At 50.5% G+C, this 27,885-nt stretch overlaps 1 protein-coding gene across 1 annotated transcript in view; it reads left to right on the top strand.

Annotated features, from left to right (window-relative positions):
* The first annotated feature begins 4,454 nt into the window (after window positions 1–4,454).
* Window positions 4,455–27,885, top strand: part of PPP1R13B (protein phosphatase 1 regulatory subunit 13B) — a 452,941-nt gene continuing 429,510 nt past the window's right edge. The window contains exon 1 of the mRNA XM_069638181.1: window positions 4,455–4,776. Within this exon, the coding sequence (XP_069494282.1) occupies window positions 4,768–4,776 (9 nt within the window). The 5' untranslated portion in view covers window positions 4,455–4,767. The remainder of the gene's footprint in view (window positions 4,777–27,885) is intronic.

Raw genomic sequence — 27,885 nt, 5'->3', positions numbered from 1 at the left:
AAAAAAAACTACCTTTCTTTTCTTTTTGCAAATACCCAGCCGGAGAACACACCAGAGGTTGCTCCGGAAAAGGGGCCTGGCCCAGCGGCGGCCAACAACAAGTAAAGGGCGTGGCCCCAGCACTGGCCCAGCCCTGTAGACAAAGAAGAGGGGTGTCGTCCAAACCCCCACAGTAGTACCCAATAGGGCCCAAGGGGTTGCGGCTCCACCTGGAGTGCTTGTGCGCCCCTGGGCAGGAAGAACGTGGGCACTAAGAGGGTTGAAGGTTGTGGTGGGGGCACCCTATGTGTTACCGGCCACGGCAGGCGCCCATCAACACGGGTGATTTGCACATGACGTCCTCACCTGTACCGAGCATGTTGGACGACGGAGTATGTCGGGGACAGCTGGCACCAATACCCCATTTTGATGTCCTGGGTGCGCCGGCTAGCCTGGGGGCCCGGTGGGTGGCCTGGGTGGAGAACCTGGAGTTGTACTTCACTGCAATGGAGATCAAAGATGCAGCCAAACGCCCGACACTCCTGTACTCTGCCGGGCTGGCCGTCCAGAGACTGTTCAAGACATTAAGGCCCCGAGATCAATCGTACGGTGCAGCCGTCGCAGCCCTGAAAAAGTACTTCAGACCCATGGTCAACAGGGACTATGAGAGGTTCAGGATGAGGTGTGCGAGGCAGGAGGAAGGGGAAAGCCTCGATGCATTCCATGGGAAGCTGCGCGGTATTGCACTGTCTTGTGACCTGGGGACTTTCGAGGAGGACGAGATACGGGCGCAAATCATCTATGGCTGCAGCTCCACCAAACTGCGCAAACAGGTTCTGAGGGACCCAGCGCTGACCCTCGATAGAATACTGGAGCTTGGCCGGGCCCAGGAACTGGCGGAGGTGCGGGCCTTGGTCATGGACTCCTCTAGACACCACCTAAAGATGGAGGCCCCCATGCAGCGGGTGAAGGTTGAGGAGGTGGCCGCTGTTGGCAGGTGGCCAGGAGGAAGAGTGATGAGGAGGGGAGACTGGCCGAAGAGAGACCCCAATGCCACCATGTGTCATCAGTGTGGGTGGGATCTTCCACACCCGCAGGACTGCCCGGCGATAGGACAAATCTGTGGGAGGTGCGGGAAAGGAGATCACTTCGCACGAGTATGTCTCGCTCCAGCCCCAGCCGGTATGGTGGGGGCATCACGGGGGAGGGAGGCAAAGGGGAGAAATACCCCCAAGGTGGCGGCGGTCCAGGTGGTGGAGAGTCCCTGAGAAGTACTGTATGATATGGGGGAAGAGGAGTACGAAGAGAATGTATTCTTCTTGTCCTGCAGCGGCGCTGGGGGCCAGTTTGATCCCGGGATTTTCTGAGTTGGAGGGGCCCGTTAGAGGCTTGCCCCGTGGTGTGAGGACTGGAACACACCTAGGTCTCAAGAGGGGTGAGGGTGACTGAAAGCCCGCAATGAGCACACAAAGCAAGAGCGCTTACAAACTACTCCAAACAGTTGTTTATATCAAAAATAGATACACATTTATTATAAGGCCTTGAAACTAATAACCACAGTAAAAGCAGCAATATACAACGATATTAAACCAACACATACACTATCCACCCAATATATATACAGAATACACAGTTTCACGGCATTAGCAGCACGAAATATGTTATCCACCTGCAGGGGAAGGAAAACAGGCAGTGCGAACCAATGCGTGTGATATGTCCGCCTTCTGAGGCCCCTAACTAGATGGTAGTCCAATCCCTACGAAGAGTGGAGCCTAGCGCTCAAAAGTACCTGCACACGCCGGTGCCAATGGGCAGAAGGTGAAGCTCTTCGGAGGACGTTGGACAGCTCTGTAGGGTGCCCTAATGAAGGAGGACACGGTCCGCGACTCTAGCGCAGCCTCCACTGTGAGGCAGAAGCAGGGCGCGAGTACGGACAAGGGGAGCTGTATTTACAGCGGGGAAAAGCAAGGGGCACTGCAGGAGGGCGACCAGATCCTAGCTAATCTACTCACCGGTCCCCGAAGCAAGCAGGCCCGAGCTTCTCCTCGATAGATGCAGCTTCTGGCAGGTTCTGAAGAGCAGGGAACGTCTCGTCGTCGTGCAGAGTAAAAAGACGTCCCGATCGAAGAAACAAGCACAGTTTTGTCGCCACAGCAGGGCAACGGAACGGCCGGGTGTATTCAAGCCAAACGAGCACTGCTCACCTCTAGCTTAGGGTTGCTAAGCAAACGAAGCGTGTGAGCGTGCCCCGGACTCAGAATACCACTCAACCTGTCGGCGATTACAGAGCAGGACTCCTTAGTAAGCTGGTCAGTCAACTGGATGGCCCAGAGACACTTCCGAAGGCTTACGGCAGGAGTTGATGAAGGTGCCGGGAATAGCTGGTCCTGCTATTCCAATAGGTCGAAGCGCCAGTACAGGCCTTCTTGTTCGATCTTAGGTGGAAAGGGCTTCACCGGAAGACAGCAATGAGGAGCAGAAGTTCTTCAGGGGGTCACCAGCGATTCCTCGGTCCAGCCTCGTGTTCGCAGGATACTTGGCTCCTGTATCCCTGGGTTCGTCAGAACTCAGGAGATCGACATGGTAGTGGTGTTTCCAGCTCCCTCTTATCCACGGTTCCCTTCGCGCCAAAACGGAGGGGAGCCAATGGGAGATCCGCTCATCAACACACATACCATACGTGGACCAATCACGGACCACAGTGGTCCCAGGCATTCACACCACCCTAGACTCTCTGGCACCCAGGATGTGTATTGGGACCAGACAGCCCAGCCCACATCCTGGGGGCACTCAAACGACATGTAGAAGCCCGCGAAAGCAACCGTGTTTCGCGGGAAACTACATGCCCAAATAAGGAAGGCCCCGGGTCGCCTGACCCGGGAGAAGGTAAAGGGAGCAAGACGGACAGTGGACGAGACAAAGGAGCCTCGTGGTCCGGCCATTTTGGGTAGCCGGGCCACCCTTTTGTGTTCGCGGCAAAAAGGTGCTCAGAACGGCAAAAGGAGCTCAAAATAAACCAAATGATCGCTGCCACCAGCCCAGTCCCTGAATGACTTGCACCGATCCAAAAACCATCCTACAAGAGTGTCTAGGGTCTGTAGAAGGCTAGAGACCCAAGAGAGCTGTAACTTAGCTTACAGTGCCCTCTTGTGTCGTGTTGCACTAAAATGGCGACACGATAAAAGAAACTACGGGAAACAGCGTTCCCCGGTACTGACTGTCTTAAGGGCATGTCAGTTTCCCCGTAAGAAAGGAGCGAAAGCCCAGAGGAGTACGGCAGAAGGCTGTACTTCTCTGGCAAAGTCAAGAAAACAGGTTGAAAACAATAGCAAAAAGTTTAGGGGTTGCCACATGGAAGGAAAGTTCCCTACAATAACGAAATCTTTCCTAACACACACCTGTTTGTTTTGCAGTGTCAAATATGTTTGAGTTTTAGTAGCTGTTAGGTGGTGTGCGGACTGGAATGCACCAAAGGTTTGTGGTGGGGTTTCATTTGATTTTGTTTGTTTATAATAAAGGAGGGATGTTGTGTGGGGGTCTGGTTGTTTGGCAACGTGAGCGGCGTGACTGCGTCATGGCGCCCACGTGCCCATTTAATAAAAGGGGCCCTGCGGGCGCTGCAAGGGCAGAGCAGCAAAGCCCCAGGAAGTGGCAACTCGTGTCTGTGTTCCTTGTGTCTGAGGCCTGCCCCTGGTCGGGGCCTTGTGTGTGCAGCGCGGCCCGAGTGCCCTCGGAGCTGCGGCTGCTTGTGAGGGGGGGTGACACCCCCGCACTACTGACATTGCGCTCGGTGTTCCGAGCGCCGTAGGGTGCCACCCTACTAAGGATTCGCTGGTTGCCCACCGGTGTGCCCGACATCATCTGTGGGCTGCCCCGGAGACCGGAGGCAGCCCACAACAGGGAGGTGGGTGCGAAAATGGTGAGTAGATGGGATGAGGGCGTGTTGGTTGACAGAGAGGTTCCTAGGGATGGTGGCGCGGGGCATGCCCCCTTTTATGTGGGTGTGTGCAAAAATTGTATGCACGAAGCTATTTGTGCCCGCTGTTCTAGTTTGTGAAATCAAGACAGTCCTACATCGTGTGGGCTACGTTTACCCTGCGGTGTGCTCTTTTGGCACACGACGTTGGGCAGTACTTGTAGGGTAGTAACCGGGCCCCAGGGATTGCCAGCTCCTGCATGGATTGGGGCAGGCTATGGGCTGGTTATGCATTAGCAGTGCGAGGCGCGCGGCCCTGCCCAGCCCAGCCGTGGCCACGCCCCCCGGGGGAGGAGCTTGCCCGGCCAGGCCACCGTGACCACGACCTCCGAATGCATTAGCAGTGCGAGGCGCGCGGCCCTGCCCAGGCCACGCCCCCGGGGGAGGAGCTTGCCCGGCCAGGCCACCGTGACCACGACCTCCGAATGCCTTAGCAGTGGGAGGCGCGCGGCCCAGCCCAGGCCCCGCCCCTGCCAGGTCGCCGTGACCGCGGGCGCCGGGTTCATTAGCAGCGTGAGGCGCGCGGCCTTCGCCCGCCCCCGGGGGAGGGGCTTGCCTTGGCCCGCCTCCGGCCTGGCCGCCGTGTCCGCGGGCTCCGGATGGATAACAGGGCGAGGCGCGCGGCTAGGCCCCGCCCCCCGAGGGCGGGGCTGCCGTGACCGCGGGCTGCGCGGGACCGCGCACACTGAGCCGGGCTGAGATTAGGCTGATCCCGGCCCGAGGAGGAAGGAAGGAGCAGGAGGGGGTGTGTGCGAGTCTCGCCGGAGCCCGGGGGAGCACAGGCCGCGGCGGGCTCGGCCTCCACCTCCACCATGATGCCGGTAAGAGGGCCTGCTGGTGTCCTGAGGGAGGGAGGGGGCCTGCCCTGTGGGGATGTCGCCCTTCAGGCCCGGGCACCATCATCTGTGCGCGAAAAGCGGCGCCCCCCCCCCCCCCCCCCAGTGCTTTCCCAATTCCCCCCACACCTCGGAGCACCCCCATTCCACGCCGAGGCCTGCATTCCGCGAAGCCCGGAGGCCTGCAGAATAGGACCCCCCCCCGCCCACTCCCCCCAAGCTGTCAACACCAGCGCCAGTACTCTGCTCCTTCAGCGCCAGTACTGCTGCCTCAGCCAGGGCACGTACTAATGACAGGTGCCAGTACTGCTGCTTCAGCCAGGGCACGCACTGATGACAGGTGCCAGTACTGCTCCTTCAGCGCCAGTACTGCTGCCTCAGCCAGGGCACGTACTAATGACAGGTGCCAGTACTGCTGCTTCAGCCAGGGCACGCACTGATGACAGGTGCCAGTACTGCTCCTTCAGCGCCAGTACTGCTGCCTCAGCCAGGGCACGTACTAATGACAGGTGCCAGTACTGCTGCTTCAGCCAGGGCACGCACTGATGACAGGTGCCAGTACTGCTCCTTCAGCGCCAGTACTGCTGCCTCAGCCAGGGCACGTACTAATGACAGGTGCCAGTACTGCTGCTTCAGCCAGGGCACGCACTGATGACAGGTGCCAGTACTGCTCCTTCAGCGCCAGTACTGCTGCCTCAGCCAGGGCACGTACTAATGACAGGTGCCAGTACTGCTGCTTCAGCCAGGGCACGCACTGATGACAGGTGCCAGTACTGCTCCTTCAGCGCCAGTACTGCTGCCTCAGCCAGGGCACGTACTAATGACAGGTGCCAGTACTGCTGCTTCAGCCAGGGCACGCACTGATGACAGGTGCCAGTACTGCTCCTTCAGCGCCAGTACTGCTGCCTCAGCCAGGGCACGTACTAATGACAGGTGCCAGTACTGCTGCTTCAGCCAGGGCACGCACTGATGACAGGTGCCAGTACTGCTCCTTCAGCGCCAGTACTGCTGCCTCAGCCAGGGCACGTACTAATGACAGGTGCCAGTACTGCTGCTTCAGCCAGGGCACGCACTGATGACAGGTGCCAGTACTGCTCCTTCAGCGCCAGTACTGCTGCCTCAGCCAGGGCACGTACTAATGACAGGTGCCAGTACTGCTGCTTCAGCCAGGGCACGCACTGATGACAGGTGCCAGTACTGCTCCTTCAGCGCCAGTACTGCTGCCTCAGCCAGGGCACGTACTAATGACAGGTGCCAGTACTGCTGCTTCAGCCAGGGCACGCACTGATGACAGGTGCCAGTACTGCTCCTTCAGCGCCAGTACTGCTCCTTCAGCGCCAGTACTGCTGCCTCAGCCAGGGCACGTACTAATGACAGGTGCCAGTACTGCTCCTTCAGCGCCAGTACTGCTCCTTCAGCGCCAGTACTGCTGCCTCAGCCAGGGCACGTACTAATGACAGGTGCCAGTACTGCTGCTTCAGCCAGGGCACGCACTGATGACAGGTGCCAGTACTGCTCCTTCAGCGCCAGTACTGCTGCCTCAGCCAGGGCACGTACTAATGACAGGTGCCAGTACTGCTGCTTCAGCCAGGGCACGCACTGATGACAGGTGCCAGTACTGCTCCTTCAGCGCCAGTACTGCTGCCTCAGCCAGGGCACGTACTAATGACAGGTGCCAGTACTGCTGCTTCAGCCAGGGCACGCACTGATGACAGGTGCCAGTACTGCTCCTTCAGCGCCAGTACTGCTGCCTCAGCCAGGGCACGTACTAATGACAGGTGCCAGTACTGCTGCTTCAGCCAGGGCACGCACTGATGACAGGTGCCAGTACTGCTCCTTCAGCGCCAGTACTGCTGCCTCAGCCAGGGCACGTACTAATGACAGGTGCCAGTACTGCTGCTTCAGCCAGGGCACGCACTGATGACAGGTGCCAGTACTGCTCCTTCAGCGCCAGTACTGCTGCCTCAGCCAGGGCACGTACTAATGACAGGTGCCAGTACTGCTGCTTCAGCCAGGGCACGCACTGATGACAGGTGCCAGTACTGCTCCTTCAGCGCCAGTACTGCTCTTTCAGCGCCAGTACTGCTGCCTCAGCCAGGGCACGTACTAATGACAGGTGCCAGTACTGCTGCTTCAGCCAGGGCACGCACTGATGACAGGTGCCAGTACTGCTCCTTCAGCGCCAGTACTGCTGCCTCAGCCAGGGCACGTACTAATGACAGGTGCCAGTACTGCTGCTTCAGCCAGGGCACGCACTGATGACAGGTGCCAGTACTGCTCCTTCAGCGCCAGTACTGCTCTTTCAGTGCCAGTACTGCTGCCTCAGCCAGGGCACGTACTGATGACAGGTGCCAGTACTGCTCCTTCAGCGCCAGTACTGCTGCCTCAGCCAGGGCACGTACTGATGACAGATACCAGTACTGCTGCTTCAGCCAGGGCACTTGCTTCAGCGCCAGTACTGCTCCTTCAGCGCCAGTACTGCTCCTTCAGCGCCAGTACTGCTGCCTCAGCCAGGGCACGTACTGATGACAGGTGCCAGTACTGCTCCTTCAGCGCCAGTACTGCTGCCTCAGCCAGGGCACGTACTGATGACAGGTGCCAGTACTGCTCTTTCAGCGCCAGTACTGCTGCCTCAGCCAGGGCACGTACTGATGACAGGTGCCAGTACTGCTGCTTCAGCCAGGGCACGCACTGATGACAGGTGCCAGTACTGCTGCTTCAGCCAGGGCACGCACTGATGACAGGTGCCAGTACTGCTGCTTCAGCGCCAGTACTGGGCACGTACTGCTGCTTCAGCGCCAGTACTGCTGCTTCAGCCAGGGCAAATACTGATGACAGGTGCCAGTATTCAGCCAGGGCACGTACTGATGACAGGTGCCAGTACTGCAGCTGCTGCTGCCGGTCCATTACTATACCGGGCTGGGGCCAGTACTGCTCACACAAGGCCTGCCCTTCCTGCATGCACTGGTGCATTAGAGGCTCATGCATGCAATGATATTACTGTTCACCAGTCAAGTACTGGTGCATGACATACCGTGATTGCGCAGAGCGGCAATTCTAGAATAATGGTACAGAGAAAGCCCAGTACTGCTGTGTAAAATAATGCCCTGGATGTTTAGAACTAGGCTACTGTGAGGTAAACAGCGAGATTGCTGGAAAGTGCCAGTACTGTCTAATGTAAAATGCCATGGATGTTTACAAGTTACTGCACTTGTTGCTGGTGCTGGCCTGTTGAATGAAAATAGCCACCAAAAATAAATGTACTGGCTCAATAATGATAATATGTTATTTATGTAGCGATTACGCCTAAGCACTTTACATTGAACATATGTACATGCAATAAGATAAACGAGTACCGATAATGGCCTGTCAGTAGTGCTGTGTACCAGAATTTCATATTGAGAAGTGCAATACTTATTCATTAAATAGTGGCATTGTTGGGAGTGCCAGTAATGCTCTGCTGAATTCCATTGTTCCGAAAGTCATTCTACAATCTTGTTATAGAGAATAGCACTACTGGTGTATGACAGAATATCATACGTGTTGCTTAGCAAAGTACTGCTTCATTAAAATGACACTGTTGAGAAGGGCCCCTACTCGCCTATGACAGAATGAGATTACTGTCCAGAATGTGTGTACTGGTTCATTAAGAAACATTGTTCAAAGGTGAATTATAGAATGTTGGTACTAAAAAATGCCAGTACTTTGACATAACAAAATGCCATTAACGTTGAGTTGTGAGGTACTTGTTTATTAAATGGTGTTGTTGTTGAGAAGGGCCAGTATTGCAGTAATACAGAGGGCCACCATTGCTGGCAAGTGAAGGTGCTGGTCTAGTAAATGATTGCATTGTTCCGGGTGGGGCGGTACTGCTCTATTGAAGAGCATCATTGTTGATAAGTGCATTAGTACTGGGGAAGGCCTTTCAGTATGTGTATTACAGAATGCCATTTCTCCACAATGTCATATTTTGAATTTGCACAGACGTCTGGCTTCTGAGGCTTATGGTAATGGAGACGGCACTGTACTGTCTATTTTAAACCGTGCAAATGCTTAGGCCTTTGTTGACTTGGCTGAGAAGGAACGGTGCCGGGCCATTACTTAATATTACCCAGTCCTGGTACACATACAGACACATCATCGTTCAGGAGTTCAGGTGTGCTCCATTAAGGTTTGGGATTGGCTGATGCTGGTGCTTCAGAGCAACAGCTTCTTGCTGAGAAGCGCTGGCAGAGCAATGTAATTCCGGAATAGGGCTATTGCTGGCACGTTAGAGAATGCCAGTAATTGCCGTGGTTGTCAGCACTGGTCGAATATTGCTGTGAAGTGCCGGTACCCGTCTTTGGGACCGTTGATGGCCATGCACAGAGCCCTTCCCCTGGCAGGCTCGCACTGCAGCGCTTGGCTTCATCACTGGGAGTTGCCTGGTAAGCGGGTGGTGCCGTTCCTTCACCCTGGCATCACCAGTAACATGCAGCCAGCACGTGCCTGTCCTGGCCCCATTGAGACCAGGGACAATGGCCAATTCTCTGGATGGGGGCGGCTTGACGGCGGGCCCCACAGCCGGCTTTGTTGGGGTTTTGAGTGAGGCCGGGTGGAAGGGACGATGTTACGCTGCCAGCAGGCCTGCATCACCTGACAGGGTCGCTGCCTACATATGGTGCAGGCCTGCCTCACCTCTCGCATGGTTGCTGCCTGCATATGGCACAGGCCTGTGTCGCTGCCTGCATATGGCGCAGGCCTGCATCACCTCACATGGTTGCTACATGCATATGGTGCAGGCCTGCATCACCTCACATGGTTGCTGCCTGCATATGGCGCAGGCCTGCATCACCTCACATGGTTGCTGCCTGCATATGGCGAAGGCCTGCATCACCTCACATGATCGCTGCCTGCATATGGCGCAGGCCTGCATCACCTCACATGGTCGCTGCCTGCATATGGCGCAGACGTGCATCACCTCACATGGTTGCTGCCTGCATATGGTTCAGACGTGCATCCCCTCACATGGTCGCTGCCTGCATATGGTGCAGACCTGCATCACCTATAACATGGTCGCTGCCTGCATATGCTGCAGGCCTGCATCACCTCACATGTTCTCTGCCTGCATATGGTGCAGGCCTGCATCACCTCACATGGTTTCTGCCTGCATATGCTGCAGGCCTGCATCACTTCACATGTTCGCTGCTTGCATCATCTCACAAGATTGCTACATGCATGTGGTGCAGGTCTGCATCACCTCACATGGTCGCTGCCTTTATATGGCGCAGGTCTGCATCACCTATAACATGGTTGCTACATGCATATGGTGCAGGCCTGCAGCACCTATAACATGGTTACTGCCTGCATCACCTCACATGGTCTCTGCCTGCATATGGTGCAGGCCTGCATCACCTCACATGGCTGCTGCCTGCATATGGTGCAAGCCTGCATCACCTCATATTTCATATGGTTGCTGCCTGCATATGGTGCAGGCCTCCATCACCTCTCACATGGTTGCTACACGCATATGGTGCAGGCCTGCATCACCTCTCACATGGCTGCTACATGCATGTGGTGCAGGCCTCCATCACCTCTCACATGGTTGCTACACGCATATGGTGCAGGCCTGCATCACCTCTCACATGGTTGCTACACGCATATGGTGCAGGCCTGCATCGCCTCTCACATGGCTGCTACATGCATGTGGTGCAGGCCTGCATCGCCTCTCACATGGCTGCTACATGCATGTGGTGCAGGCCTCATCACCTCTCATATGGTTGCTGCCTGAATACGGTGCAGGCCTGCATCACCTCTCACATTGTTGCTGCCTGCATATGGCACAGGCCTGCATCACCTCATATGGTTGCTGCCTGCATATGGCGCAGGCCTGTCTCATCTTACACATAGTTGCTGTAAGCATATTGTGCAGGCCTGCATCACCTCTCACATGGTTGCTGCCTGCATATGGCGCAAGCCTGCATCGCCTCTCACATGGTTGCTACATGCATATGGCGCAGGCCTGCATCACCTCTCACATGGTTGCTGCCTGCATATGGCGCAGGCCTGCATCACCTCACATGGTCGCTGCCTGCATATGGTGCAAGCCTGCATCGCCTCTCACATGGTTGCTACATGCATATGGCGCAGGCTTGCATCACCTCTCACATGGTTGCTGCCTGCATATGGCGCAGGCCTGCATCACCTCTCACATGGTTGCTGCCTGCATATGGTGTATTCAACGAAGAAAATGCACGCTTAAATCCCTAGAAATTCATCTATCAGTAAAATGATGACTTTAATACCGAGTTATGTAATCACACGTCATACTGGATTCTTTGTGATCGAATTTATTACCCAACTCTGAGTTCCTAGGATTCGATCTTTTGTAGGATGAAAGTTCGATTGGATTCTAACCCGTGACCATACAGCTGTCTTCGGACCCCACAAACGCTTAAAAATGTGAATTCTCCATATATATATATATATATATATATATATATATATTTTTAAGGCGTTTCTAAAAGGACCCCTTTTGACCTAAGCACAAATGTGGCTACTTTTAGCCATATCAGTGGAGTATTCTTTTACCCTCAGTGCTCCAGATAAGATTTTGGAGTGGGAAATACTACCTATTTTTTTTTTCAAGTTTGGAGTAAAATGATCTTTTTTGGGGGTAAAAATTAAGTCAGTTTCTCAACTGGAGTATTTTATAAGCCTGTAAATATGATTAAACAGGAAAACGGAAATGTTTCTCTAATAATTATTTCGTTGCACCTAGTTAATGTACATTAAAAGATAGATATTTACTTCTTCCGATCAGGCAGTATTATAGTAATTTCTTCCTCTTGGTACTGCATGCACTACTAGTCCAAAGATATCAATGGAGCTGTGTGGGTGAAAGCAGAGGAACACGGTCCTAACATGTCTGTCCCTTGTTGGGAGTATTTTTACTCCCTATTTTTATTTATTGTGAGGATTTGCCTATTTTTAGGGAGTAAAAGTGGCCAGTACACCGCTTATGTGTAGTTCTGATGACCTGTGTCCAAAATATCTGTCCACCTAGAGCATGAAAATCCCGAGGCATTTGTCCATTTAGCCCAACATACTTGTGATATTGGCCAGCGCAATGAAGGGAGAGATTATTGTATGTGACGTTGACTTCACAGAGACCTCATTCAGTATTTCCAAAACCTGTAACCAACCTGGGCACCACACACTGCGTCAGATCACTAAAGTGAGACATGAACACATCACTTTTGTAAACCTAAGGTACATTCCCTTTAGGAGGGAGCAAGGATGTTTTTCAACTTCTGCCAACCGACTTCAGATATGTTGGGGTTATCTATGTAAAGAGGGTAGGTCCTGGTCAGGCCTACTCCTCTGAGCATGCACTCGCTTATTACCTGATTAAAGGGTTTGAAGGCTTAGCAGTGCCAGGCAATCTTCTTGTTTGGTGTGTTAGTGATATGTTGCGAATTCTCGTTATTTTGCCAAGAATGCTGTTGGTGCGACGGCGTCCGCAACCTACTATAACCGTCTTTGTAAATGTTATCTGGTAAGGTTTCCCAGATGCATAGCTGAAAGCGTACTTGTTTTTTATGTCATTAATTCACACATGTTTTTGTATCAAACCTGTGAAGGGTCTACTTATTTTATATCATTCTTATTGGGGGCACTCCGCCCGTTTGCAAGCGCTCTCCATTTTGTCTGATTTTGGACTCCAGGGACAGGGAGCTATGGATCGGCCCAGACTCGCGCAGTATTGTCGGAGGGTCTCGGGTGGGGGAACCTAGCTTCCCCTGTGTCCACAGGCCTTAGTTTAGTCGTCAGACTACAGTTCCTTTTCTAGAAACACTTCTTTGTCGCTTCTCTTGAAAAGAGGGACGGTAAACCGTTATCACTCATCTGCGTGTTTCTGGGCAGTTCACATCTGCGCCTTCTGGAACTTCGACCTGCTCTTAGAATTGATGCCTCTTCGATGCGCCAAGAAGTCCGGAATGCCCGTCCTTAAGGAGATTGTCCCCAGTGTTTACCCTGGGGGTAAGTACACCTACAGAAGTCCCTGCGTCCGCCTCAGATCCTGGGCAGAATACTGTTGGGCGAGAGCATGGTTGGCCATTGTGACCGTGGTCTGTGGTACTCGTGACCGGTTTATCTCCATTTCTTAAGCGACATTTGGGAGCAGAGAAGCTTTATCAGAGAGAATGGTTTCCACCATGGCTAGGTCAGGCGGAGCGACCGTGGTCACACGCTTTGATTGGTTTTTTCATGTCCCGCTTATTTAGGACTCCCTTTATTCAGGCTCACACTCGCCAACCTACCTGAAGTATATTGTTTGAAAGTTCAGATTGCTAAAATAGACACAGTTTGACAGGAGCTCAGGGAAGTAGACATAGCGCATGGGAGCCCCCGTCGTACTGCGCAAAAGCAGCCATTTTGCACATTACCTGAATAGCACATGCGGCTGGATCATCCACTTCCAGGCACTAGGGCTATAACTAGGGAATCCTTTGGATTCTTCGTTCTGTGCTAGTTGGTGGATTAGAATGCAAGTTACCTTCAGATTGTGTGAACATTTAGAGTTATCCTACTGGTGAGAAGAGAAAGGGGTGCCCAATCTGGGATGTCACTGTGCCACCACTGAAGAGGCAGCGGTAAACAAGTAACCAAGAGGAGAGAGTCTGCGCTGATTGGAAACGCATCCTGCAGCCACCAGACACCTCCCCGATCCAATTTAAAGGACCCTTGCAACAATCGGTTTTGGCGAAGAACAGATCCGGTGTGACGAGTCTTGCTTCCTGCCCCTGCTGACGGACAGGAAGGAAGTTCACATCCACTATAATGGATTGGGAAGCTCCCAGCCTGAGGACAACAATGAAGGCATCAGCAAAAGTATGGCCTGCTTCCTAGAATAGTAACAAGCCCATGAGTGACGGCTCTCGTAGCTAATGCTAGATCCTACCAGGACAGCATAGTGTGTGCCTTGTAACGCAGCAAGCCCCAGGCCCCGGGCCACTGCACCAACCTTGAGGCCACAAAGCCTACTGCTGACTAATCCAGCTGCCACACTGAAGGGTTGTGGCTTTCGAAGGAAACGATTGCTCTCTTGCACGTTTGCTTCCAAAGCTGTTACTTCAGTGGCCTTTTCAGTGATTGCAGCTGACTATTTATTCATTTATTAGATAGTTGTAAGGCGCTAATACAACAAATGGTGTTTCAAGGTGCCACAAGACAACAAAAAGTGGGAGGGTGTTAAACAAAGGGGGGGCGTGCTGCTCTGGGCGAAATGCAAGTGCAAGGGAGGAAGGGAGGTGCAAGGAAAAGACAAGAGAGTGCAAATGAAGGGGAAGGTGGGACAGGGAGGGGGGAAGAGGGCTGCAGGGGCTAGAAAAGTGCTAAGGGCGAGGCCAGGAGGGCAAGTGGCAGGGATTGCAAGGGGTGCAGGGGAGGGTACCCATAAGTGCACGGCGGGGGACGGACTGGGCGTGGAGGCCTGGTGCACTGGAGAACTCATAGGGAACCAGGCAGCCAGTCACTGCGGCAGACACGGGTGTGGGCAGGGGAGGGAAGGAAGAAGAGGAGGGTCTTGAAGAGATTCCGGAACATTAAGGAGACCCGACTCAAGCCTTAGAGGGGCAGGGAGACCATTCCAGAGCGAGGCTCCTGCAGAGGCGATAGATCTACCCCCCCACTCTCTGCTTAGAGCAGTGTCTGGTTTGCTGAGAGTTCTAGCAGGGCGGTATTTAGGGAGAGTGAGTTGGGTGTAGCGGGGTCCCAGGCCCCAGGAAGCTGAGGAGGTGCATTTGATAGTTGGTATTCTTGGCAAGGTCCGCGATGTGAGGAGAAGGAGAGAGGGTAGTCGAAGATGACACCAAGGTTTTTTGCCTCACAGGTCGGTGAGAGGAGGGGCCCCATAAAATGCGGCCCAGCGGTAGGAGGGAAGGAGGGAGCTGGGGTGCCAATGAGAAGGATCTCAGTTTTACTGGCATTAAGGCAGAGATAATTGGCAGCACACCATGCCTGAATAACAGTCAGGGATTAGGGAGGAGGAAGAGGAGCTGGTAGAGGGAAGCTTGAAGGAGAGCTGCATGCTGTCCGCATAACACAGGAAGTGAGGAGAGAAGGAGGAGATCAGGTGGGCCAGAGGGGCAAGGTAGATGTTGAAGAGCCACAGTGATGATAGACCCTTATGGGATGCCGCAGGTGGAGAGGGTGATAGGGGGAGAAGAGGGCCCAGTTGAACCTGGGTCGGTCAGAAAGGAAAGAGGTCCACCAATCCAGTTCCAGGCCCGTGATGCCAAGGGTGTCACAGAGCTGATTTTATCAGGGTGGAGGCATTGACCGTGTCGAAGGCAGTGGCAAGATCCAGCAGGATAAGAACGGAAGGAAAGTTGGAATCGAGATTTGAGAGCAAGTCATTGCAACTGTTCAGAAGAGCAGTTTCTGTGCCTCTGGCTGCTCTGAAGCCAGACTGGTAGTCATGGAGACAACCAACAGATTCCATGTGTTGGATCAGTTGTGAGATGGCTAACTTCTTCAGGAGTTTGCCCAGGAATATGGGTATCACTACATATTCTCACCACCAAAAATATCACCATATATATGGCCGTCTGGAACGACCATAGGTGATATCTTGGGGTTCTATGGAGCGGGGGTTGCGGCGGTGTCCCCCGCTCCTTTAAAAATAATGCAGGGGTTGCGGGTTCAATGCCTTAATATCGCCGCAAAAATATGGCGATATTTTTGTATGGCGATATTTTTGCAGGGATATTAACACATGGAACTGGCGGAATGTGATAATGGCGGTCGTTTGCCAGACAGGAAGGGTCGGCAGAGGGCTTTTTTAGGAGAGGATGCACAGGGGAGTGCTTAGAGGACAGGAAGGAGCCAGTGGCAAAGGAGTGATTACAGAAATCGTCCAAGGCTTGCGCAAGGGAGGAAATGTTGCCCTTTATGGTTCTGGAGGAGCAGGGGAGCACCTGTTTGGAGGAGACTATCTTAGAGAGGACTTGTCTAGGGACCTCATCCAGTGCTATCAGCGAAAGAGGAGAGTAGAAAGGGACAGGGGGGGCCAAGGGAGGTTTGAGAGCTGGGGAGGGAGGGGGGAAGCTAGCCGAGGAGAGCGAGGACAGGATGTCCTGAGTTTTGGTTAAGAAGTGGAGGCCAGAGAAGTACGGAGAGTCAGGGATGGCAGGGCAGAAGTGGGACTGCAGTAGGATTGGCGAGTTCCTTGCAGGTTTTAAAGAGTTCGCCAGTGTTGTTAGTGACCCCAGAGATTCAGGCTCGGATATGGGCCCTCTTCGTCAAATGGGTGGAGACTCGGTAATGCCTTTGGAGCAGGCGGCAGGCCAGTCTGTCAGAGGATGTGCCTGATGCCCGCTACTTCCGCTCAGCAACTCTGCACTTGGTTTTCATAGAGGCTATGTCGGAGTCATTCCAGGTGGTGCACTTGGAGGCAGGCTTCATGCGGATCCTCATGACAGGTGCAAGGATGTCCAGGGTGTTGGTGATAGCAAGGTTAGAGGACAAGAGAGCATGGTCCGACCAGAAGAGAGTTGTAGCGAGAGGGTTGGAGATGGGGGTGTCTGCTGAGGTGAGAGCATCCAAGTTATGTCCGGCTGAGTGCGTTGGACCGGAGGGATGAATGGTGAGGGTAAGAAAGTCACAGAGGCTGCGGGAGAGTGCAGGTGAATATTGAAGTTTCAGAGGGGAAGCTTGGAGGTGGAGGCAAGAAGAGAACAAGTGAGGTCAGCCACTCTGAGAGGAAGACTGAGACCGGACCAGGGGCCCTGTGGATGGTGGCGAGAGTCAACGAGAGGGTTGGTGAGACACCAATCCAGCAGACGAGGCATTCAAAGGAGGAGTAGGTCTGAGTGTGGACGACAGTAGCTGGAACCCATTCAGGGAAGTAAAAGGCCACTCCGCCTACAGAACGGTTAGGCCTGGGCTTAGAGCGGATCTTGTAGCCTTCTGGGAGGAGTGTGTCAAAAGCAGTGATAGAGCTGGTAGTGAACCACTTCTCAGTGAGAGCGACAACGTCAAGGTCAAAGTCTTCAAGAAGGAGACCGATATCAGAGGAGTGTTTAACAGCAGAGTGAGAGTTGAAGGTAGCTAGGTGAAGCTGGTTGGCAATTTTGAAGGTCTTCCGAGGAGGGGTAAAGGGAAGTGGTACATCTGTTGGAGGTGTAGAAGGGGCAAGGGGGGTGGCTGAAGGAAAAGTGGCAGGGGAGGGGAGGAAGTTGATGAGAGATGGAAGACTCATATCAAGAAGGAGGAGGTTGGGCTGAGAGCCCTAGGCCATGACAGTGCCATTCTGATAGACATTAATGATGCACTTAGAGGATGAGAAGCCTGCCAAGAGTACTTTCCATCTGGTGCCGCCATTGTTGGACGATGAAGAGAAAGGGGAGAGGACCGAGACCATATGGGGAGTCCATAGGTATGGAGAGGGAGCGACAAAGATGCTGTTTGTGACAATCTGCCTGTAAGCAAGACAGTTGCAGACAAGTCAGATGACGGAGATGTCGCAGGTCGGTGAACTGGGTAGCTTGAAACAAGGAGAGATTCCACTTAATTGATGCTTAGGGTAGCAGGGTCTCCCAAGCATTCCAAAGTGGTGTGCACCATCAGGAGCCATCCACCATTAGGGCCACTTCGCCGAGCGTACAGCCAGCGCAGCCAGACTGCAAAGCTCTGCAGAAAGCGCCACAGTGCATTCCAGCTTCCACCAAGAAGTGACAAGGAGGGGCAGCTGCCACACCAGGAGGCTATATACTGTCAACGCTAGCACCCTCTTATAGACTGGAATTGCAAGGGCGGAAGCCAGACATCATAAATGGGAAAGAAAACTGGTTAGCAGATGTAGTCGGGGCCCTCTTCGCCATCATCCACTGGCTGAGAGCAATCTATGTAATACAGGAATTGTAAAGGCAGCGTTCAAATCTTGGAGTAGGAAATGCTCTTACAGAAGCATTGGCTCATGTCCACCCTCTAGTTGGTAGCACCCTTTACCTCCCGAAACGGGGGTAAAATATTCAAGCCCCTAGCCAGTCATAAAAGTCCTTCAGTTCTCTACATGTGTACACCACAGTATTCCTTACTCTCTGTGCCAATTATCATTAGTGGTCAGTGAAAAATTGGAGACCCGCCCTGTCGTCTTCCTAGTACTTACTTTTGAGGCGGCACGCCACCCGACCGGAACTCTTTTTAAAACACATATCTATTTTCAAAAACCCTGACCATCATTGTTTGTGGGGGCAGTATAAATACAAGCCAGTCATTGTAGCAGCTTTTTTTCCCCTGTCCTTTTGGATTGGCACTAGGCGTCTGCCAGGCAGATTCTCTGCAGTCTTCTAGGAAACCAGGTCGACCTTCAGCAAGCATGCATTCTTGCAATACATCCGGGCCTGTCGCTGGGCGTGGCTTCCCGATCCTTAGTTCCCTTCTGAAGATGATGCATCACCACCTCCTTATCTGCGTAAAAAAGAAAAAACTGGGCATGGAAAACAGTTTCCCCATCCTCGTTAGCCAAGCAAACTCCATCCTTTAGATCAGAAAACTACTTGAAATCTGGCCTTCCTAAGCTTCTCAATTTCCAGACGTATTTTCCCCTTTTCCGCTTCCCACCTTTTTGATCATCCGAGTGCCAACCAACAATTGGTTCCATCTGTTAAAATCGCTGCAAAAATGGACGTGGACACAAAGTATCGCGGCAGAAAGGCCGTGGTTTTGCTGCCGCAATACATGTAAAGGATGCGTGGGACACCCCCGCAACCCCCAGACCCATTATACCATTTAAGGGGAGCGGGGGACACCCCGCAAACCCCGCTCTCCTTAAATGGTGTAATGGGGTACACCTTTAACAGGTCAAACCACAGCATTTTTGCGGCGACTTTTGTACAGGCGACTTTTTTGCCGCGATTTTATCACTGCATACCCAACAATTCATTTTGTGGTGTGCTCTGTATAAGCATTTACGAGAAAATACAAGATGAACCCATTGGTGCCATTATTTTGCATGTGGCATTGGAGGAGACACGGAGCAGTTCTTCTGACTCGAGAAAGGCACTTATTGAGATGGCGGGAGTGAGGGTGCTCTTTCATGTGTGTCCTGTCATTTGCTAAAAGGTGTGAATTATGGGGCAACCATTTTGCATTGGCACAGGCTTTGGATCTCTCAAGTCACACTGCAAATTTTCCACAGCTGTGAAATCCACATGCGCAAAGCTTATTTCTGTCACTTTGTATTGAGCAGTTTTGCCCACAGAAATTTGAAAATGATGAGGTTCACCCGTGTGATAAATTAGCTGCATCTTTGCGTGGGCGTTTGTAGAGGTAGGGAAAACGAGGCGGAGCTGGTGGGCAAGGGGAAGGCGTAGTGCACGGATAGGCCCCAACCTTTAAAGAAAAAACGATTTCTATTTTTGGGCTGGGGGCTAGTTGGCTTCGTTCTGGGGGGGTGGGTTGCCTGTTTTTGTATTTTCTGTCTTTTAATTAGATGGGATGAAGTTATTTTTGTATTTGATTTTATGTTTGATATTTGGGTTTTAAATTTTGTTAATGGAGAAATCTGAGTCAATAAAGTATTCATTCATTCAAAGAAATAAAAAAGATCAAATTGCCACGATTAAACTTAGCGAAATGAAGCTTAGTACTTGTAAACCTTTTGGGATGGAGCCCCAAAGAACCAGGTTGTTTGACCGCTCTCTCTCGGCTCTGAATTTGCCTGCATTTATACTATACTAGGATGTGCCCTTTCGTTCTGGGTGATCTTTCGGATGGATGCCCTGATGTTCCCTGTTAGGGAGAATTCTCCAGAATGGCTAATTTCGCTTACCTACTGAATCCATCAGCAGCTTTGCTGGATTTCTAGGATTCATTTTTTTCACCTGGTAAGAGTGTGAGCCTTTTTTCCCACTCTTACATGTGTTTTGTTGTGTGTCTTACATTTTTGTGTTCATAGACTGTGCAGCGACACAGGGTTGTCTTTTTCAGGCTTCCCACTTTAAACTCCATTTTCTGGGACTGACTACTGTCTCCCAGAACATGTAAAGTTGCCATTGACTTTATTAGTCTTTTTAAATTCACAGACCCAGTACAAACTATCTTCCATAGAGTACTAGAAAGGGTTAATAGCTATCCCCTTTTGTCTGTTTCTCATGGAACATTATTTCGTTCCCCTTTGTTTAAGATTTGGCTGGTGGCAGTGGTATCTACCATTTTCTTCCCCACCGCAGACTATGAAAATAGCCTTGGTACTGTTTTAGGCTGTTGGTAGTCTCGAACTTTAATCCGCTGTACCCCTTTTAATTTTATTTGGTTCCGGCTGGGTTTATTGACCATTTCTTTTTGTAAAGGTCTTTCTTGTGTTTGACTCTGTGCGCCAAACCAGGTTAGGTTTCTTTGTTCGCCGTCCTTTGGCGGGCTTCTGCACAGAAGCTCTCCTTAGGCACCTGAGTTTCTGGGTGGACAGGATGTGAGCGAGGGGTTTTGGGCCCCTTGCATAGTCTCCTTGGAGACCCAAGTCACACTCTTGTTTGATTGGCTAGGTGACTGTCCTGCCAGGACAGCCACCCTGCTGTGTGATTGACAGCCAGGGTGTGTGAATGGGGGAAAACTGCATAAAAAGCAGGTCTCTGGGACTTGGAAGGCAGAGTCGCCAATGGATCGAGAGAACCGAAGAGAAGCTGAAGGAAGAGGACGACTGCAACTACTGAACCACCCGGTGAAGCCCTGCTCTGGGTCTGAATCTCCTAAACTTCGACGACAGAGAAGATCTGCAAGGAATCATCTTCCCTTGAGCTGGTGGGACCAACCAGTTCGCCAAACACCAAGCAAGGCCTCCCTCCCCTGGTCGAATTTGCTGTGCATTGCTGCAGTGAACCGGATAGCCAGGAGGACCGGACCCTGATTTCAAGGAGCGCACCTTTTATATGTCGCTTTGCTCTGCTGCTGGTTTCTTCCCTGGGCAGTGCAGGACACTCCAGTCTTCTTCCTCCTCGTCAGTCTGACATTCGCTTCAGGAACCGTGAGCCTGCAGGACCTGCCAGGAACTTCTGTCTTAGCTACAGAATTCTTCTTCTACTTAGGTACTGTTCAAATCTGGTCATTTGTTCCGTCCGACCGCGGTGAAAGTGTATGAAATCTTTCGCTAATCCGAGGGCTTGTCCTTCTCTACTCTTTTAAATAACTTTTCTTCCGACCAATTTCGTTTCGAACTCTTGGCAAAGACTTAACCGCAAACTACTCTGAACTTTGTGATTCTCTGCAAAGACTCTGAACCATTAACATTGGCCCAGGCCTATTGATTTGAATCCTAGTTGTAGTAATCCTTTTCTAGATTGCTCTTCCTACTTACTTGTTGGTGCTGCTTGATTTTGAATAACCTTGTCTTTCCCTCCCTTTTTAAATTGCTGGAGTGCCATTTTGCTCGCACTTCATTTTGAGCTTAACTTTGCCAGAATTCATTTGGTGGTGTGTAGTGTATTAAGATTGTGATTTTCTGCTGCTTTATATTGGTGAACTGTTTCACAACTGATGGTGTAAATAAATGTATATTCTTTTACTCAGAAACCTTGAGTCAGTGTTTGTTTGACCCATAGTAATTACTGTCCTTTGTGTAATTTCTGGTACTGCTCACTTTACTCTTGAGATAAGTCCGGCTGCTCAGCCATCGCTACCAGATTACTTTGTAGTACAGGCGAAAGTAAAGGTGAATTTGTACTTGTACTTGTAGTCTTAATTGTGTGTGGTGTTGCCAAAGGGTACTGCATATGATTCTGCCTAACACTCCCTTACTGGCCCAGTCTAGGGATGAGGAGTTCTGTTAGGAAGGCATCTCTTGCAGCCCACGGCCACTGGGGACACTCTGGTTCTTTGTCAGAATTTCAATCTACTTCCTTTGCGCTGTGCTTCTGGATTCCTTACACGTGGACGGGTTTTTCTTTTCCTACCGTCCATCAGTATGCAATGTTGTCCCAAAAGCAAAGAAAAATCTAATGATGGAGGCTATGTGATCGAACTATTTGTAGCTAGTATTTATTTTTCTTATGAATTATAATTCACAGACTTTTTTGTTTTTAATGGTTGGTTCTGTTCTGTTTTTATCATAGAACAACTCTTGTCATTTTAATGTTGTATGGGCATTGTGATTTTAAAAGAAATTAGCTTTTCTGCAATCAATTTCAGATCTGGTCAGAGCACTCTCATTGGTGGATCTTTTCCGTGAATGATGCCTAATGCCTACCTCCTGAGTCGGAGCCTTGCTTGCTATATTTTGGGACTATTTGCATAGATAACTTGTGTTTACTGAAGCAGCTTTTTTATGCCACCCAATCAACAGTATATTTCTTGAAGTCGTTTGCTGTGAGCAGTCTACATGTGCAGGTTGTGGGTTTAATTGACATTTGTGGTGAAACAGTCACATGTCCTAGGCATGGCCGCTTGCAATTAGCTGAATCTTCGTGGCGTATTAATTAATGATGGATTGTGTGCTGCTCACGTGCACTCAGCCACATTACGCCTTTCTTCTACCTTAGGATGTTGACATTCCTTTGGCATATGTAAGCATGGTTCTTTGCACGCATTTGCCAGTTTTCATATTGCCTTTTTAAGCGTGTCCTCGGGGGATGGAGGGCTGACCAGGGTGTTTGCAGGAGTAAGCTTTATAATCTTGCGGCCTGCAGCTTGTCGCCTGGATTGTGATACTTGTGGTGCACTGAGGTATGTGAATAACAAGCGACTCATATCCGTTTTGTGACCTGGCAACATGTGATTATTTTAGTGAGTGTGTCCTGCGCCACGTCGTGCAGTGGAAAAACCTTGTGTGGTGCTTCCCCCCCTCAGTGTGCTTGCCCGATGTTCCTGGAGTTTAGAGGGGCAGATTCAGAAACTGTGTGCTGTGGTTTATGTAGCTAACATTCCCTGCCTTACGAACTGCTTTTACTTGGCAACAATATCTTGTTCTACTTTTTGCAATCCAAGGAGTAATTGGGCTTTTGAAGTTGTAATATGTTTGTTATCTTTTCTGCATTTTCTTTCTTCTCTTTTCATTGTGTGTTTTCCTAAGGCATATTTTCAGTTTTAAGGAGTTCCTTCGATGCATTGCAATACTGCTTGATAACAGCGCGTGAAGCCTGAGACTAGCCCTCCATTGTGCATGGAAAGAGTGTGGACAGCTAGGTGCAGGTTCCGAGCAGGGCGGTGTGTGTGAGCAAACCTGGCCCTCGTACATTTGGCTAGCACTGCAAATTCTCCAATGTGGCGACCGCGTCACGCGCCTTCTGGAAAGTGGCGAGAAGCATCTTGCTAGGTCCTTCAATATGTAGACTCGTGCTAACTGTCCTATGCCAGTGTGTGCGCATTCGGATCTCCTTCTGTCCGTGTGCTGTCATTGCTGGATTTCTGAGGCTTCTTCTCCAATCTATTGTATGGCTGCAGGACTCCTTCCCCTGGGAATTTACCGGGAACACGTTATTAATATCAACGGCTAGAACAGATAGCTTTTTGGCGTTCTGTTTGCAACTATGCGAACACGTCTACCGCTGGAAATATCAATTTATATTTAATTAAAAGCACTGCATTTAGTATAGGTTATACGTAACTTTCAAAAGTGAAAAGGACCGGTGTAGGATTAGTTGCATGCATGGTTTACAGTGACCGCCTATTGGAAAGCGGTTCTGGACATCTGTTGGTGTTTCATCAAATGGCAAATGTTTTCATGACTTTTCCAGGACCGTCCTATAGGGTGATGTTACCTTCTACTATATCTATGTGATGCCCTATGCACACACCATTGCTGCAAATAAAATCATATTGAATCTGTTGGGATAGGAAATGGTTTGTTTATTGGGAGATTATGCTAGGATTCCATAGAGGACAATGGGTGGGGCATCGTCCATCGTGTACAGGAATGAATGCATGCCTTGGAGAAGGATGGAGTTGCATTATCCTTTGTGTACGGGAACGCCTCGGAGAAGGATGGAGTTGCATTGTCCTTTGTGTACGGGAACGCCTTGGAGAAGAATGGAGTTGCATCGTCCTTTGTGTACGGGAATGCCCTGGAGAAGAATGGAGCTGCATCGTCCTTTGTGTACGGGAATGCCCTGGAGAAGAATGGAGTTGCTTTGTCCTTTGTGTACGAGAATACCTTGGAGAAGAATGGAGTTGCATTGTCCTTCGTGTACGGGAATGCCTTGGAGATGAATGGAGCTGCATCGTCCTTTGTGTACGGGAATGCCTTGGAGAACAATGGAGTTGCATCGCCCTTTGTGTACGGGAATGCCTTGGAGAACAATGGAGTTGCATCGTCCTTTGTGTACGGGAATGCCTTGGAGATGAATGGAGCTGCATCGTCCTTTGTGTACGGGAACGCCTTGGAGAAGAATGGAGCTGCATTGTCCTTTGGGTATGGGAATGCCTTGGAGAAGAATGGAGTTGCTTCTTCTTTCGTGAGATACCTGGTAGTGACTTGTCAACTGCCTGGCCTCATGAATGGGATAGAGCCATATCTTGGGAAGTTGGCAGCGCATTGCTTTTAAAGTCCAACTGCACCCTGACAAAGTCCTCCTGTGGCACAGTCCTATGCAGCCTGTCGCCATTTTAAGTAATGGTGACCCTCCTCTGAACTTTCTGATGGTGCAAGGGGTCCCAGAGGAGAAAAGATGGGTTTGTACCCGTGGTCGTCTAGCTGGACTTAGTTGTCCCTTGTTATGTTGCGTGAACACCTAAAGATACAAAAGGAGTGTTTTCTTTTTAGTGGCCCGTGGTATAAAACAACGTATGCAATAATGTTTTTCATAGCATAAGATTTGAGGTCTTTCTTTAAAAATGCTGGGCGTCAATTTTCTTTTTTCTTTTTGTGTTCGTTAGTACAAGACTCTGAATTAATGTTTAGATTGATAACTTATATAAACATGACCACTGCATCATAAAATGTCATTATATGGTGCTGCACAGAAAACTTGCATGGCGTTTGGGATCACCATAGTAACAATGGATGACCTAACTAAATGAAAACATATTTCAAAAGCTCAGTGAAAGGTCGATCATCTAAAATAGTTAAGTAAATTTGTCCCAATTGTGCCAGTGCCTTAATGATACTTAACAAAACTCTAGTGTTACAATTTGAGAACCACTTAGACAGTTTATAGGTGTCTTATTATATCATTTTCCAAAGATTTAAGTAGGCTACGCCAACACTTGTTTCGAGCTTCACTTTCAAGGTCCTCTTCAGGGCTAATAGTGCAATCTGCCAACGTTCAAGTGAAAATCGCTAGTATTCAAAAAATACCTCATAATTTCAAAGTTATAAATCGAAAATAGTTGCCTTTGTATTGGCCTCTAAGCAATTTTCAAGTGAATAATTGGTCGGCGTCTAGCCCTTCTCTCTCCGCTCCAAACTGGTCTCCTCCATTTCCATTCCGCAGTCTACTTCTATACCGTGTTCCGTTAAGAGATCCATTATAAGCCCTTCTGGCCCGGCTTTTAGTGTGCATTTCCTGAATGATGATAGATCTATCAATTATGCAGCAGACCCCGTTTCCCTGTCAAAGGGAGCGTGCCCCCCTTTATACCCAGGGCAGTCCTATCTGTTTCTTCCTGTTTGTTGCCACTGGGGCACATCTGGGGGCAACGCCTCCTGTTTTGGCTAGAAGCACATGCCTACAGGACATTCTCTTCCATCCAATGATGGAGTTTGCCTTTTTTTACTTCGTTGACCTTTGCTCTGCTGCGTAGTTAAGAGTGCAGAGTATGTTCATAATTTTGTTCATTAAAACACATTTTTGCATGACCCCATCCAGTCTTTGCTCTTCCAAGCAACTTCTCATGGAAGTTCCCACTTAGCACTGTTGGGGCCAGGAGGGGCGCTCTTGGTCGCTACTGGTCCCTGCTCTATTGAACTCTTTCCTGCTTTAGAGTCGATGTAAGGAGAATCCCTGTGTAATCACGGCCTGACGGTTGCTCGCTAACTGAGTTGGTCTTTGTTAGGGACAATTCTCTTATAAAGCTAATTTCCCAAACCTAGTGAGTCCCCCAGCGGCTTTGCTGGATTTCTGGGGTTTATTTTTTTTCTCCTGCTAAGAGTGAGACTCTTTTACTCCCACTCTCAGGCATGATTTGAGGTATGTCTCTGACTATTTGTGTGCTCGTGGGCTATGGGGTCCTTTACTCCATAGGGTATCATCTATTTTTTGTGTATTTGTTACACAGCACCCTCAGTGCAGTAACACGGAGGTGTCATAGTGACCCCCAAACAAAGACTCCATACCCTGGGACTGACTACTGTCTCCCAAGGCATGTAAAGTCACCATTGACTTTACTAGTCCTAAATTGTGAACAGAACCAGTACAAACCATCATATTGTGGAAGTACTGGAAGGGGTTAATTATATTGCTCCTGGGTCTGTTTTCACGGGGGCACTGTCCAGTCCCCCCTTGTCGAGTTTCTGGCTGGTGGCAGTGGTTACCACGCAAAAATATTCCACCAGAATATTTCCTATGGGATTTTCCCATTGATTTTAAACGCACCACTTTTTGGCGCAATGTTAAAGATACCGCCGGTTTATTTATTTAATATTGAATCCACGGTTAGGTCTTTTTGCCAGAACTCTTTCTAAAATGGCTTTCGTGTCTGTCTCTGTAACTCCCCTTTGTTCCACTTTTTGGCAGGCTTCTCCACAGAAGCCCTCCAAATGGTGCCACTCTGTCTGGGTTCCACAGGATGTGTGGGTGGGGGAATTGGCACCCTGGACTGCGTTGCCTTTGCAACTCAAGTCGCACTCTTCTGATTGGCCCAGTGGTGAGCCGCCCGTCTCACCACTTAGCATGTTTGAGTGACAGCTAGGCTGTTGAATAGGGTTTTTTCAGCATAAAAGCAGGGCTTTTGGGACTGGAACTTCACAAGTCGCCACAGGACCTAAGAAATCCGAAGAGGGGAGAAGCTGAGCCATCTGCAACGACGACACCACCGGTGAAGCCCTGCTGCAACGACCTCACCACTTTCCCGACGACAAGAGGAGATCTTCTGCTGGAAGAGCCTTCTCCCTCTGAGCTGGTGGGATCAACCAGTTCGCCACTTTGCCTTCCAAAGATGTCTCTTGGTCGACTCGCCCGTGCCAAGCACTCTGGCGACCGGATAGCCAAGCTTCACCACTTTCACCGCAAATAAAAGGAACGCACCTTTTACCGACGAACTCCGCGGCTGGTCTCTTCCCTGGGCAGTGCAACGACTACAAGTTTCCTCCTCGACGAGACCTTCTCTTCCCCCTGGTCGAAACCACGACTTGCATCCACTGCCAGGAACAACTGCCGCCGCTGGAGCTTCCTCTCTCTTCAAGGTACTTTGTTCCACCTGGCCTCCCTTTCTTCGGATTGCTAAAGGTGACCCTTAAATCCTTGGCTTTCCAACTGGGTTGGCTCCAGACCTTCTAACTTTACTTCTCGATTCACCCCAACCTCTTTTGAACACTCTGCAAAGAATTTTAGTGCATTTTTAAACCGTGTGATCCTGGGCACATTTCGCTTTGCTCCATTTAAAGTGGGCCTAGCCTATGAACTTTGGCTCTACAGTGTATACTGCCTTCACTGACTTGCTTTGGACTTAGACAAGTGTTGGGAATTGTTTTATTTTTATGCTCTGCCTTTTTCTCTCCCTTTAACCTAATTATTGGAGTGCCATCTAAGTTACACGCTCACCTCTGTTTTGACAAAAAGTGGTGTTTTAACTTAGACTTGTCTAGTAATTGCTAGGGGAGGTGTTTATACTTTATCTGACTGTGTTTTAACTTGCTTTTGATTTCGAGTGCTAGTGTATTTGCTAAAGTGTGTGTTAAATAAATAATTATATACTTTTGATACAAGGCTCTGGTCAGTGTTTGCTTGTTCCGCTGTGTTTTTGGCCCTATTGTGTATACTCTATATACTGCCTTACTCTTCTTGAGAGAAGTCTGACTGCTCAGCCACAGGTACCAGGTAAATCTGGGTGGTGCAGACTGCTACCAATTGGGTTTACTGCTTACTCCTGTAGTCTTAATCTTTTTGCAGTGGTCCCCAATGGAACTGCACAGGATTCTGCCTAACAGTCTTTTGAGCCGAGCTTTCAGGATGGCTGATG

Source organism: Ambystoma mexicanum, chromosome 14 (assembly GCF_040938575.1).
Source record: "Ambystoma mexicanum isolate Mex_15411 chromosome 14, UKY_AmexF1_1, whole genome shotgun sequence".
NCBI classification, from domain to species: domain Eukaryota; kingdom Metazoa; phylum Chordata; class Amphibia; order Caudata; family Ambystomatidae; genus Ambystoma; species Ambystoma mexicanum.
This window is presented reverse-complemented; position numbering and strand designations above follow the sequence as displayed.